The sequence below is a fragment of the Ahaetulla prasina genome, chromosome 10 (genome assembly GCF_028640845.1).
Source record: "Ahaetulla prasina isolate Xishuangbanna chromosome 10, ASM2864084v1, whole genome shotgun sequence".
Lineage (NCBI taxonomy): Eukaryota > Metazoa > Chordata > Lepidosauria > Squamata > Colubridae > Ahaetulla > Ahaetulla prasina.
The window spans coordinates 27,801,583-27,814,628 of record NC_080548.1 but is presented as its reverse complement, the minus strand read 5'-3'; the positions used below and the strand labels follow the sequence as shown (position 1 = coordinate 27,814,628).

The window sequence follows — 13,046 nt, the reverse complement described above, 5'->3', positions numbered from 1 at the left end:
CAAGGAATAGCTCTGGGTCAAAGGAAGGAGGAGGAGGAGGAGGAGGAGGAGGAGGAGGAGGAGGAGGAGGAGGAGGAGGAGGAGGAGGAGGAGGAGGGGGAGGAGGAGGAGGAGGTCCAGTGGATGTGTTCATATAGGTTTAACTATGTCAGCTGCACTAACAACCAGGTCTGGTTAATTTCAACATTAGATAATTGTGACTTGGCGGCCTATCACATATTGCAGGATTCCATTTAATTAGCCAATATTGCAGTTGTGCAAACAAAGCAGATGGAATAACCATGTTGTGAGTAAATACAGCTTCTGTTTCTCATAGCTAGGTAAAGAGTTGAAGCTGGTCCAATTCCAATTTTTTATCCCACTAAAGAGGAGGGTTGAATTTCTTGAGTGGCTGGCTGCAGTGCAAAACATGAGTGGGGCTAGGGTGCAGGTATCCAAATACTCAAATTGCTCCTCCATTTGTATGTCACACTTAAATACAGAAAAAGCTTGGCAACGATATTAAAATCCAGTAAAACCACCCTGATTTCTTCTACTCTCCCTTTGCCAATCTGTCTTTTCTGGAAGAAATGAGTTTCTGGACCCTTCCCAGGGCAGAAACCTTCCCCACTGACCAAGACCATAGAAACAGGAACTGGCTGCACAATTTGATTCCATAATAATAATAATAATAATGTTTTAATTTGTATACCGCCCTTCTCCCGAAGGACTCAGGGCGGTGAACAGGCAAATAAAATACAAACAGAAACATACACCATAATTAAAACAACCCTTAAAAAACTGATTCAAATTTGCCAGAAAATTTAAAATAACATTACACCCCATAAAATTACAAAAATTTAAAACCCATCAAAATTCAATTAAAATTTAAAATTTAGAATTTAAAATCAGGCCAGTCCAGCCATACGAAATAAATAGGTTTTAAGTTCGCGGCGAAAGGTCCTAAGGTCAAGTAGTTGTCGAAGCCCGAGGGGAAGCTCGTTCCACAGGGTAGGAGCCCCCACAGAGAAGGCCCTCCCCCTGGGGGCCGCCAGTCGACACTGTTTGGCTGACGGCACCCTGAGGAGTCCCTCTCTGTGGGAACGCACCGGACGCTGGGAGATAGAGGCCGGCAGTAGACGGTCCCGTAAGTAGCCCGGTCCTAAGCCATGGAGCGCTTTAAAGGTGGTAACCAATACCTTGAAGCGCACCCGGAAAACAACAGGTAGCCAGTGCAGTCTGCGCAGGATAGGTGTTACGTGGGAGCTCCGAACCGCTCCCTCAATAACCCAACACCTTCCTTCAGGTTTCAGACTGAGTGTCTAGCCACTGGTAAACTACTACTAGAGAGAAGGGTTTGCCAGCCTTTCTTAGTTCTTTGGTAAATCAAAGTTACAACAGTAACAGTAACAGAGTTGGAAGGGATCTTGGAGGTCATTTAGTCCAACCCCCTGCTCACGCAGGAGACCTGTGCAAGGGATTTGAACCGTCGAACTGCCGACCTTTCTGATCGACAAGCTCAGGGTCTCAGCCACTGAGCCACCTAGTGAGGCTTAGACAACTTGTCTGAGAGGGGAGATGAAAACAGAATAACATGGTAGAAGAAGAAGTATGGAGGGACTACTTAGAAGACAACCAAGTAGACGACGCTGGGAGTTTGTAGGAAAACTCAGAAGCAACTATTAAGAATGAATAGCCCCACTAGAAAGGACCAGACCAAGTTGTGTCGAGAAACAATTCCTGGTGCAAAACTGCACATGTTGGTTGCGACGTCCACGTCGCGGCCAGCAGCAAACAATGCCACTGCACCCATGTCGCATAGGTTCTTGGTAGCACATCCTGTGAAGGTAACCTGTTGGTCCTTGAATGTTTCTATATTGGAAGGATGGGAGAAGAAAGGATTAGTCAGGTTGAATGAACGGAGCTATCTCTAGAATTCCTCTGAGAATCACGGTGAGTTTTTGATTCTGCTGCTCTTTTTTATATTTATCAACATGGCTGTAAATTCACTTTGAGAAAGGTTGAGTCAGGAACTAGTCCTTGACTTAAAGGTAAAGGTAAAGGTTCCCCTCACACATATATGGTAGTCGTTCCCGACTCTAGGGGGCGGTGCTCATCTCCGTTTCAAAGCCGAAGAGCCAGTGCTGTCCAAAGACATCTCCGTGGTCATGTGGCCGGCATGACTCAACGCCAAAGGCGCACGGAACGCTGTTACCTTCCCACCAAAGGTGGTCCCTATTTTTTTCTACTTGCATTTTTACGTGCTTTTGAAACTGCTAGTTGGCAGAAGCTGGGACAAGTAACGGGAGCGCACCCCGTTACACGCCACCACCCGGGATTCGAACCGCTGAACTGCCAACCTTTCGATTGACGAGCTCAGCGTCTTAGCCACTGAGCCACCACTTACAACCCTTGACTTACAACCATTAATTTTGTCAGCAAAAAAGTGACTTATGACCAATCTTCACACACACAACCATTGCAGCGTCGCCACAGCCACGTGATCAAAATTTGGCTGCTTGGCAACCGACATGCATTTATAATGGTTGCGATGCCCAAGGGTCACGCGATTGCCATTTGTGACCTTCCCGACTGGCTTCTGACATGCAGAGTCAAGGAGAGAAACAGTATCTGCTTAATAACCATGTGATTTACTTAGCAACTGCCGTGATTCCCAATTTAATAATTGTAGCCGGGGGAAAAATGGGTGCAACTTATTTAACAACCGCCTTGCTCAAACAACACAAATTCTGGTTGTAAGTTGAGGACTACCTATTGACAGTAGGATTCCAATGGACAAAAGATGGAGCTATCTACTTACCTTTCTTTGCACGGGTGGCAAAGTGGATGCAGTGTGTCATGAGTCCCGTGCAGGCCACCTCCGTCTTGTTAGGACACAAATCTGTGCCACGGGCAAAGCATGAATTGCAACGGATTCCATTCCGATTCTGAGACGCTTTTTGAACTATATGATAGAGAGACCCCGCGCAAAAAAAGAACTTGAGAATCTCTACAACATGAGACGATTTTGCTCAAGTGATTAGACTGAGCAAAAATAGGCTTGGGTCATTGGTGGTTATGTATGTTGTCTTAGCATAGTGGATGGGAGTCTGCCAAATTTACTCTGCCGTTATTTCCTTCCCAACACCAACAGCAGCACCTCAATGAAATTGACTAAAAGAAGGACTTCCCACTGCATCATCATCTCCTTTTAATGACCTCATAATCCCTTGCAGGGTGGAGTCCGGGCAACTGAATGGAGCTGAGTATTTACTGGCCGGATGCCCTACCTGTCGCCAGGGCGGAGTTTTGTTCCCAGAGAGAGAAATATCTGCCTCTACCTATAATCAAAGTTACAGCCTCCTGATTGTGAGGCGAGAGCTCCACCTGTAGGCCACCGCACCACTCACTTCTCTCCAAAGCATGCTTGTATTTAGAACAAGTTTGGCATTTTAGACAAATCACTTGCGGATAATGCCCTGTATGAGACCATGGATAATTTGGACCAAGCTCTTGAACTGAACATGAGAGCAAACATCACATCTTTATGGTGTCTATTGCCTGTCTTCAATGAGTAAGAGGGAAGGCTCAGAACCAATTTTTGCTAAACTACAATGTAGATGAGCCTTCTCCGGAGGTCATTTCTCCAGAAATACAGTAGCAACTGTGAAAACTACACTCTACAGGTCATAGAAAAGTTTCCCTGTGTTTCAAGCGCTCATGTGCCACCTCCTGGTACTTTACTTCAGACTGAGAACCATTAAAAACCATAGAGATTATACTACCCGAGACTTCTCAGGGAACAATAACTGAATGAAAAACTGCTGGTGACCTTCTACCGCTGCACAATAGAGAGTATCTTAACTTACTCCACCTGTGTATGGTTTGCCAATTGCACAGTGGCAGATAAGACAGCACTCCAAAGGGTTAAGGTCACTGCCCCAGAGGATCATTGGTTGCCTTCTCCCCTCTTTGGAAGAGCTTGATAGCTCCCACTTCCTTAAGAAAGTTCAAAAAAAATTTTTGTTTATTTGCATTTATATCCCGCCCTTCTCCGAAGACTCAGGGCGGCTTACACTATGTTAGCAATAGTCTTCATCATATTTGTATATTTATATGCAAAGTCAACTTATTGCCCCCAACAATCTGGGTCCTCATTTTACCTACCTTATAAAGATGGAAGGCTGAGTCAACCTTGGGCCTGGTGGGACTAGAACCTGCAGTAATTGCAGGCAGCTGTGTTAATAACAGACTGTCTTACCAGTCTGAGCCACAGAGGCCTATTCTTAAAGAGCCATCTCATCCTTTATTTTATTTTATTTTTATTTTGTCAAAACATTATATACAGGAACATATATTGAAAGGAAACAATAGGACAGGAACGGTAGGCACTTTTGTGCACTTATGCACGCCCCTTATAGTCCTCTTAGGAATGGGGTGAGGTCAGTGGTGGGATTCAGCCAGTTCACACCACTTCGGGAGAACCGGTTGTTAACTTTCTGAGCAGTTTGGTGACCTGGTTGTTGAAAGAAATCATTAGGGCAGAGAACCGGTTGTAAAATTATTTGAATCCCAACACTGGGTGAGGTCAATGGTAGACAGCTTTTGGTTAAAGCTTTTAGGAGTTGGAGAGGAGACCACAGAGTCAGGTAGTGTATTCCAAGCATTAACAACTCTGTTACAGAAGTCATATTTTCTGCAATCAAGACTGAAGCGGTTAACATTAAGTTTGAAACTATTGTTTGCTCTTGTATTATTGCTATTGAAGCTGAAGAAGTCTTTAACAGGAAGGACATTGCAATAGATGATTCTGTGTGTTAAACACAGGTCTTGTTGGAGTCGGCGGAGTTCTAAATTCTCTAATCCTGGGCATCCTTTTTTTTTTGAACTATTACCATCTGGCAGACGGTGCAGGGCAATAAAAACAAGGACAAATAGGCTGAAAAACAGCTTCTACCCTAGAGCAGTAACTATATTACTGCTATATTACTAGAGCAGTAACTATATTGCAGTGTTAATGCAATATCAGGGTTTTCCAGTTCAGTTGTATAGAATGTGAAGGATGTGTGTTTGCGTTTTATTTTTATAGTTCTAATGTACTCTGAAGATGGCATTTAATTTCATTGTACAAGGTGCAATGACAATCAAGTAAAGTAAACTAAGAGCTCTTGTGCCACCTCCTGGAACTTTAAGTACCATTTCCCACATTCTGCAGGATTTTTTTTTCCATTCCAAAGGGCTTACAGATATTCACGGAACAGGGAAGGGACTTGATGGCCACCCAGGTGACTTTGGAGTTCACTTCCGCAGAGCCACCGCAAAGCTAAACCATGGACCATGGTAAGAATTAGAAATGCCTCAAGGGCTTGCCAGAGAAGATCGCTGCCTTCGTCAGAAACATGCTTGAAAAGAACCGTTAACACACCGCTTAATCCAACCCAGCCAGCTTCTTTGATCAAAACAACCCCAGTTCTTTACCGGTTATTTCTTCAATGTTGCAGCGGTCGGCACGGCAACAGCTGGAATTCCACCGCATGCGAAAATCTCCTGCCACCAAGCCATAAAACTGGTTGCACAATCGATCGTCGGAATTGCACTTCTTCTCGTAAACTGGGTTTTCGATGTCCTGGGTCCCTGGGGATGGAAGTCAGATCAATTAGAAAAGTCAAATCAATTCCTGAAATAGGAATGCTTGTCCTTTTTTTCCTCTACAGTTGTCCAAAGGATAGGTCATAAATCAAGGAATAAATGTATGCCAGGCTGGTCCAGTGTGGGTTGGTAAATAGATTTTTTTTTTACTTTCCAATATGACTCTCTTTTGCGTGTATTGTGGCAAACCTGACCAATGTGCTTTGAAATCTTTTTGAAAGCAATAAAGTCTCCCCCCTCGGGCAGAGGGTTGGACTAGAAGACCTCCAAGGTCCCTTCCAGGCCTATGTTTCTATATTCATAATGACCATGTATATTGGGCATATAAGGAGTTTTGGAGCTCGGCATGGGCAACCCTAACTCAGGGACAGTTTTTGCACCAAAGGTCCCACCTCGTATCTCTCTATTCCGAATCAAGTAATGAATTTCAGCTAGCAGCATAAAGAAAGATCACAATTTCGAAGCTTACAAACCTCAGAGAAGAATTGGTGCAAATAAATCTCTCAGCACATGCTCTTACGCTAAATGTAAAATCACCGTCTGTCCTCTGGAGTATTAGATAGATAGATGATAGATAGATAGATAGATAGATAGATAGATAGATAGATAGATAGATAGATAGATAGATAGATAGATAGATAGATAGATAGATAGAAGAGAGAGATGAGAGAGAAGGTAGATAGATGATAGATAGATAGGAGAGAGAGATGATATAGTAGATATAGATAGATGATATAGAAGATAGATAGATAGATAGATAGATAGATAGATAGATAGATAGATAGATAGATAGATAGATAGATAGATAGATAGTAGATAGATAGATATAGGAGAGAGAGATGATATAGAAGATAGATAGATAGATAGATAGATAGATAGATAGATAGATAGATAGATAGATAGATAGTAAGTAGGTAGATAGATAGATATAGGAGAGAGAGATGATATAGTAGAGATAGATAGATAGATAGATAGATAGATAGATAGATAGATAGATAGATAGATAGATAGATAGATAGACAGACAGATGATAGCTAGCTAAATAAATATATAGATTGTTAGATAGATGATAGATTAGATAGATAGATAGATAGATAGATAGATAGATAGATAGATAGATAGATAGATAGATAGATAGATAGAGATAGAGATAGAGATAGAGATATAGAAATAGAAAAATAGATAATTATTTTCAATACTAATTTGTTTTAGAGGCAGTCTGAAAGATAGTTACCGACCTGTGTCCTCATCTCTTGCAATGGTGATGCAGCTGTTGGCCAAAAATGAACATTTCTGCTGAGCTGTGCTGCAGTTATAACCTTCTGTGCTGGTGCAGTTGAAGCAGAAGATGGCATCAACTATAGGGAAATGTTGAAAGACAGTGACTAAAATCATCTTGATGAGATTGGCACTAGAAGAACCATTTTAGTACCTACCCCCAGCCTGAATAGAGCTTAAACAAACAGTGTGTTTCCAGCAGTTTGCCGTGTACCTAGAGGGTATCAAATATCAAATCTGAAAGCCACCTCTTTCCGATCTGTTTTAGATCACGAGCAAATGGGAATAATTTAACACTTGTAGAAAGTATGCTTGCGACTTATATCTGAAATTGTGTTCAGGAGTATTTTACGGCGTTTGGTATTCCAGCGAAGACTTCTGATTCTACAGCGCATGGACGTGATTATTACTCATCATTACTCCCTAGTTGAACTACCCCTAATTGTTCTACTTTTTAAAACTCATGACCTTTGCTAAAGGTAAAGGTTCCTCTCACACATATGTGCAAGTCGTTCCCGACTCTAGGGGGTGGTGCTCATCTCCGTTTCAAAGCCAAAGAGCCAGCGCTGTCCAAAGACGTCTCCGTGGTCATGTGGCCTGCATGACTCAATGCCAAAGGCTCACGGAATGCTGTTCCCTTCCCACTAAAGGTGGTCCCTATTTTTTCTACTTGCATTTTTTTACGTGCTTTTGAACTGCTAAGTTGACAGAAGCTGGGACAAGTAACGGGAGCTCACCCCATTACGTGGCACTAGGGATTCGAACCGCTGAACGGCCGACCTTTCGATCGACAAGCTCAGTGTCTTAGCCACCGAGCCATCACGTCCCTTGCTAAGGGTGGGGGGGGATCATTTTAAAAAAAAAAGGTTGAAAAAGGACCCACCCAAATGAGTTATGGATCAACGATCAGGCTGAGCAAAACACACCAATTCCTTGCCTGTTTTGGAGCCAAGTCAACTCAATCCACCCCTAAGTCTTGCAGAACGATTAAGCCTTAAGGCTGAGAGCTAAGGATTAAAAGAACAATTAAGATGGATAAACAGGTCCAAAATTTAAAAAAAAAAAACAAGAGGAGAGGAGAGGAGAGAAGGGCAGCTGGGTAGAGTTGCAAAATATCTCATATTTCTTATTGGCTGGATCAGACCGTACTGAATCGCGCATAGCATTGCTGCTCAGATGTCTTTAAGCAAATGCAAAACAAAAACCTCTTAAAGCACATTAAACTTCTGTTGTTTCTCCTTAGAGGAACTTTAGTTGAGCAACCTGAGGGCAAATAAGGACAGTTACCCCAAAAAATTGACCAAAGTCGTGTGTGTCAGTGAAAGGGCCTGACATCTGGGGGGGGGAACCCTCTATTTTAGCCCCATTCCAGGGGTGAAATCCAGTAGGTTCTGATGGGTTCTGAAGAACCGGTAGCGGAAATTTTGAGTTGTTCTGAGAACCAGCAAATACTACCTCTGGCTGGCCCCAGAGTGGGGTGGGAATGGACATTTTGCAGTATCCTTTCCCCAGGAGTGGGGAGGAAATGGGGATTTTGCAGTATCCTTCCCCCAGGAGTGGGGAGGAAATGGGGATTTTGCAGTATCCTTCCCCCAGGAGTGGGGAGGGAATGGAGATTTTGCAATATCCTTCCCCCAGGAGTGGGGAGGAAATGGGGATTTTGCAGTATCCTTCCCCTGCCACACCCACCAAGCCACGCTCACAGAACCGGTAGTAAAAAAAATTGAATTTCACCACTGCCCCGTTCCCCTTGGTGCCCTTTGCACATGATTATTTTGCTTAATGGCTAATCCAGGACTGGCTATCTGCCATCTTTCACCATTTGGTAGGCACTTCCTGATGGGATCGAGTCATACCAAAGAGAACGGAAGGCAAGAAACACCGAGTTGCTATTGCCATCGCGCAAAGAACGGAGCCTGTCTCTCTGTTGGTAGTTCAGTCCCTTCTGTCCAGGACACAGTTTATAAGGGATGCTTGAGCAGGGCCCGCATTGTTGTCTGGGTCTCTACACATCCTTTTCATGACCTGTTTTCCTTGTAACCTTGTGGGAGGGGGCTTCGTGGTATCCGAAGCAGAACATCTAGATTCAGTCACAGTTTTGTTCCCTATAGCATCAACCTTGTGAACTCTCCAGTTTCCTCTTTCCGCTATGTATTCAAAATGGACAGTGATTAATACAGTTGACAGTCATTATCTATCTATCTATCTATCTATCTATCTATCTATCCATCTATCCATCCATCCATCCATCCATCTATATCTATATCTATATCTATATCTATATCTATATCTATATCTATATCTATATACCCATCTACCCATATTTATATCTATATCAGATAGATATAGATGATAGATAGATAGATAGATAGATAGATAGATAGATAGATAGATAGATAGATAGATAGATAGATAGATAGATAGATAGATAGATAGATAGATAGATAGATAGATAGATAGATAGACAAGACAGCCAGATAGATATGGATGGGTGGGTGGGTGGACGGACGGACGGACAGACGGACAGACAGACAGATAGATAGATAGATCGATAGACAGACAGACAGACAGACAGACAGACAGACAGATATGGGTGGGTGGGTGGGTGGATAGATGGTGGATGGATGGATGGATGGATGGATGGATAGATAGATAGATAGATAGATAGATAGATAGATAGATAGATAGATAGATAGATAGATAGATAGACAGACAGACATCCGGATAGATATGGATGGGTGGGTGGGTGGGTGGATGGACGGACGGACAGACAGACAGACAGACAGACAGACAGACAGACAGATAGATAGACAGACAGACAGACAGACAGACATATAGATATGGATGGGTGGGTGGGTAGATAGACAGACTGACAGACAGACAAGGATGGATGGATGGAAGGTAGATAGATAGATAGATATGGATGGATGGATACAGATATAGATACAGATACAGATATAGATATAGATATATCACTGCTGACTGCCAGCAGTTGGGCAGTTCGAGGCCCACCGGTTCAAGATTGACTCAGCCTTCCATCTTTCCAAGGTGGGTAAACTGAGGACCCAGATTGTTTTGGGCAAGAGGCTGACTCTGTAAACCGCTTAGAGAGGGCTGTAAAGCACTGTGAAGCGGGATATAAGTCTATTGCTATATAGCATATGCATATGTGTGTTGGGTAGGGGTAGGGGTAGAGATCCACTTTCTTTTAAGAGCAGGCAACAAAATTTCATTTTTAATGTGAGCCAGTGTGCCCACAGTAAAAAAAAATAAAAATTACTTTACTGGTTATCTGATCGTTTCAGATCCTGGATCTCTAGTCCTTAAAGCAAAGAAATCTTCCCCAAATTGGGACGGAAAGATATTGCTTCAACTGAGATCCTCACGACCCCAGATAACAAGAAGAGATTAGCATAACTTGGTGTCTGCAACTGCCGATATCCATCAGCTCTTGAGATAGAAGAATGGAAAAGTCCACAAAGGTGCCGATTTCATGATGGTTTATCTGTTTCTTCTTTCATAGAACCTGTTCTTCCTCCTCCAGAGGACCAGGAAGAAGGTGGCACCTGGCCCCCCATAATTATGATGTCCTCATATAAGCCTTTTCAAAAGATTTCTAGCAAACAATGGCTCAACTCTTTCCGCATAGCTTGATTGAGAAAAATCACCCCTTTACCACCCGTTCTTTATTCCCTTCTTCCATAAACCTGGATCCAAATACCGGGAAAGGGAAAAGGGCAAGCTTTCTCAATTAAGGTTGCCACCTGCTCAGACAAAGCCAGCCTGATTGGTTTCTCTGCATGAAGAGGGATGGGAGAGCCTGAAGAATTTGCAGGAAGTGGGGAGCCAAACATTTAACATCGTTCGTTGCGCCCAATCAAGCCACTTCAGCTTCGGAAGGAAGGGCTTTCCAAGGGTTTGTTCGCAAAGCGGAGTAATCAGAAATGGAAGAGAGAAATCAAAACTCCTTCCAGCGCACCTGGAAGAGCCCAGGAGTAACCCCCTCCATGGTCGAAAAACCATCCCGTAAAGCTGTATCCATCCAAAGGACTTACCTGGATGCAGGAGCAGGAGCAGGAGGCAAAAGGCGAGAGAGTACATGGTGTTCTTTGAGAGCTCAGCTGGTTTCTGGAAGGCCAGCCAGGAGCTCTCTCTTGTTCTTCTCTAGCGAACGAGATCCCTGGCCAACAGCAAGAGAGGATTACTCAAGGAGCAAAGGGCTGGGTTGGGCAACTCTGTGCTTTTAGGATGCCCCAGGCAAACCAGTCTGTGGGCTTTCAAGGTGTCCGTCTCTCTTCCATGGATGCTTTGAAGCTTTCTTCAGTCCTGTTGAAAATATTTACAGACCCCCTCACATCCTGGACATAAACTGTTTCAACTCCTACCCTCAAAACGACGCTATAGAGCACTGCACACCAGAACAACTAGACACAAGGACAGTTTTTCCCCGAAGGCCATCACTCTGCTAAACAAATAATTCCCTCAACACTGTCAAACTATTTACTAAATCTGCACCACTATCAATCTTCTCATCGTTCCCATCACCAATCTCTTTCCACTTATGACTATATGACTGTAACTTTGTTGCTGGCAATCTTTATGACTTATATTGATATATTGATCATCATTTGTGTTGTAAATGTTGTACTTTGATGAACGTATCTTTTCTTTTATGTACACTGAGAGCACATGCACCAAGACAAATTCCTTGTGTGTCCAATCACACTTGGCCAATAAAAAACTCTATTCTATTCTATTCTAAAGTGTCAAATTATACACATATAACCTTCAATTTCCCAGTTGCAATGTCTGGCTGTGAAAGTTGGACCATAAGGAAGGCTGGGCGCCAAAGAATTGAAGCCTTTGAACTATGGCGTTAGAGAAGATTCCTGCGAGTCCCTTGGACTGCAAGGCGACCCAACTGGTCAGTCCAATAGGAGGAGATCAACCCTGATTGCTCTTTAGAAGGCCAGATCCTGACGATGCAACTCAAATACTTTGGCCACCTAATGAGAAGGAAGGACTCCCTGGAGAAGAGCCTAATGCTGGGAATGATTGAGGGCAAAAGAAGAAAGGGACGACAGAGAATGAGGTGGCTGGATGGAGTCACCAAACCAGTCATTGTCAGCTTAAATGGACTCCAGAGGAAGGTAAAGAACAGGAAGGACTGGAGGAATGCTATCCATGGGGTCGCAATGGGTCAGACATGACTTCGCAACTAACAACAACAACAAACCTTCGATACTGAGCAAATAAAATCGGTGATAAAAGGATAGCATGTGGAAAAAGCATGTAACACAAATAGGATTAAAACTAAATAACATTTGCCCAGGATTGGGTCATGTTCACAGTATTTTTTTCTCACCAGCATGAGATCTTCATACATGTTGAAGGGCATGGTATGCACCATAGCATGTGCGAGATGGATAGCTATTCTCCAAATTCATACAGAGAATCTTCTATAGGGAAGCTCCGTTTTCTTAGATGAACTTTTGATCTTCCTACTCTGGCATGCAGTCCGTTTAGCGATTTCCATAAAAGTTGAGGTTGTTCTTGACCAGGGGGCAGACAATCGTGTAGCTGAAGCCTTGAAGGTGAGTCTTCTGCAAAATCTACTCACCATTAATCAACGTGGCCAGAAAATACAGGATGCCTCTTAAGTCCCATAAGCAGCCTCCTCACAAGAGACACAGGTGTGCCTTGGGGATTAGTGGCAAGAGCTGCTGAAACTAAATCTCTCTTGCTTTAGCACAAAAGAGGTGGACTCAAAGGGAAACATAGCTGAGCCCTGACCCTGGGAAAATGATGGTGAATTTATGACATGCCTGTCAAAGGGGACACGCCACAATGTTTTGGGTGACAGGCCGGTGTTCACCAACACCTGACAACTATTCTCGAAAGTACGCCCTGTTCTTGTGCAATTTTCAGAAGTTGCAGAGGCTGCACCAGAATGGATTATGTTCTCACATGGCCTCTGGAAAGAATAGAGAATAGAATAGAATAGAATAGAATGGAATGGAATGGAATGGAATGGAATGGAATGGAATGGAATGGAATGGAATGGAATGGAATGAAACGGAACGCAATGGAACGGAACAGAAAGAAATAGAAATAGAAATAGAAATAGAAATAGAAACAGA

The 13,046-nt window shown here is 43.3% G+C and overlaps 1 protein-coding gene across 1 annotated transcript; it reads right to left on the bottom strand.

Moving 5' to 3' along the window:
• Positions 1 to 656: 656 nt before the first annotated feature.
• On the bottom strand, positions 657 to 12,716 carry LOC131204131 (phospholipase A2 inhibitor and Ly6/PLAUR domain-containing protein-like). Its single transcript, XM_058195030.1, has 6 exons — positions 12,272 to 12,716; positions 10,962 to 11,232; positions 6,867 to 6,986; positions 5,458 to 5,613; positions 2,801 to 2,944; positions 657 to 1,851 (listed from the first exon to the last, which is right to left on the bottom strand). Exons 2-6 carry the CDS (start codon positions 11,005 to 11,007, stop codon positions 1,649 to 1,651), a joined length of 669 nt encoding a protein of 222 aa, XP_058051013.1. The 5' UTR covers positions 11,008 to 11,232; positions 12,272 to 12,716; the 3' UTR covers positions 657 to 1,648.
• Positions 12,717 to 13,046: the final 330 nt, after the last annotated feature.

Excerpts from the sequence above, each read along its gene's own strand:
- LOC131204131 (XM_058195030.1), bottom strand. The coding sequence starts at position 11,007 with ATGTACTCTCTCGCCTTTTGCCTCCTGCTCCTGCTCCTGCATCCAG. Across the intron at positions 6,987-10,961 it reads GCTCCTGCTCCTGCATCCAG|TTGATGCCATCTTCTGCTTC; the intron begins GTAAGTCCTTTG and ends ATTTCCCTATAG. Across the intron at positions 5,614-6,866 it reads TGCAAGAGATGAGGACACAG|GGACCCAGGACATCGAAAAC; the intron begins GTCGGTAACTAT and ends TTCCATCCCCAG.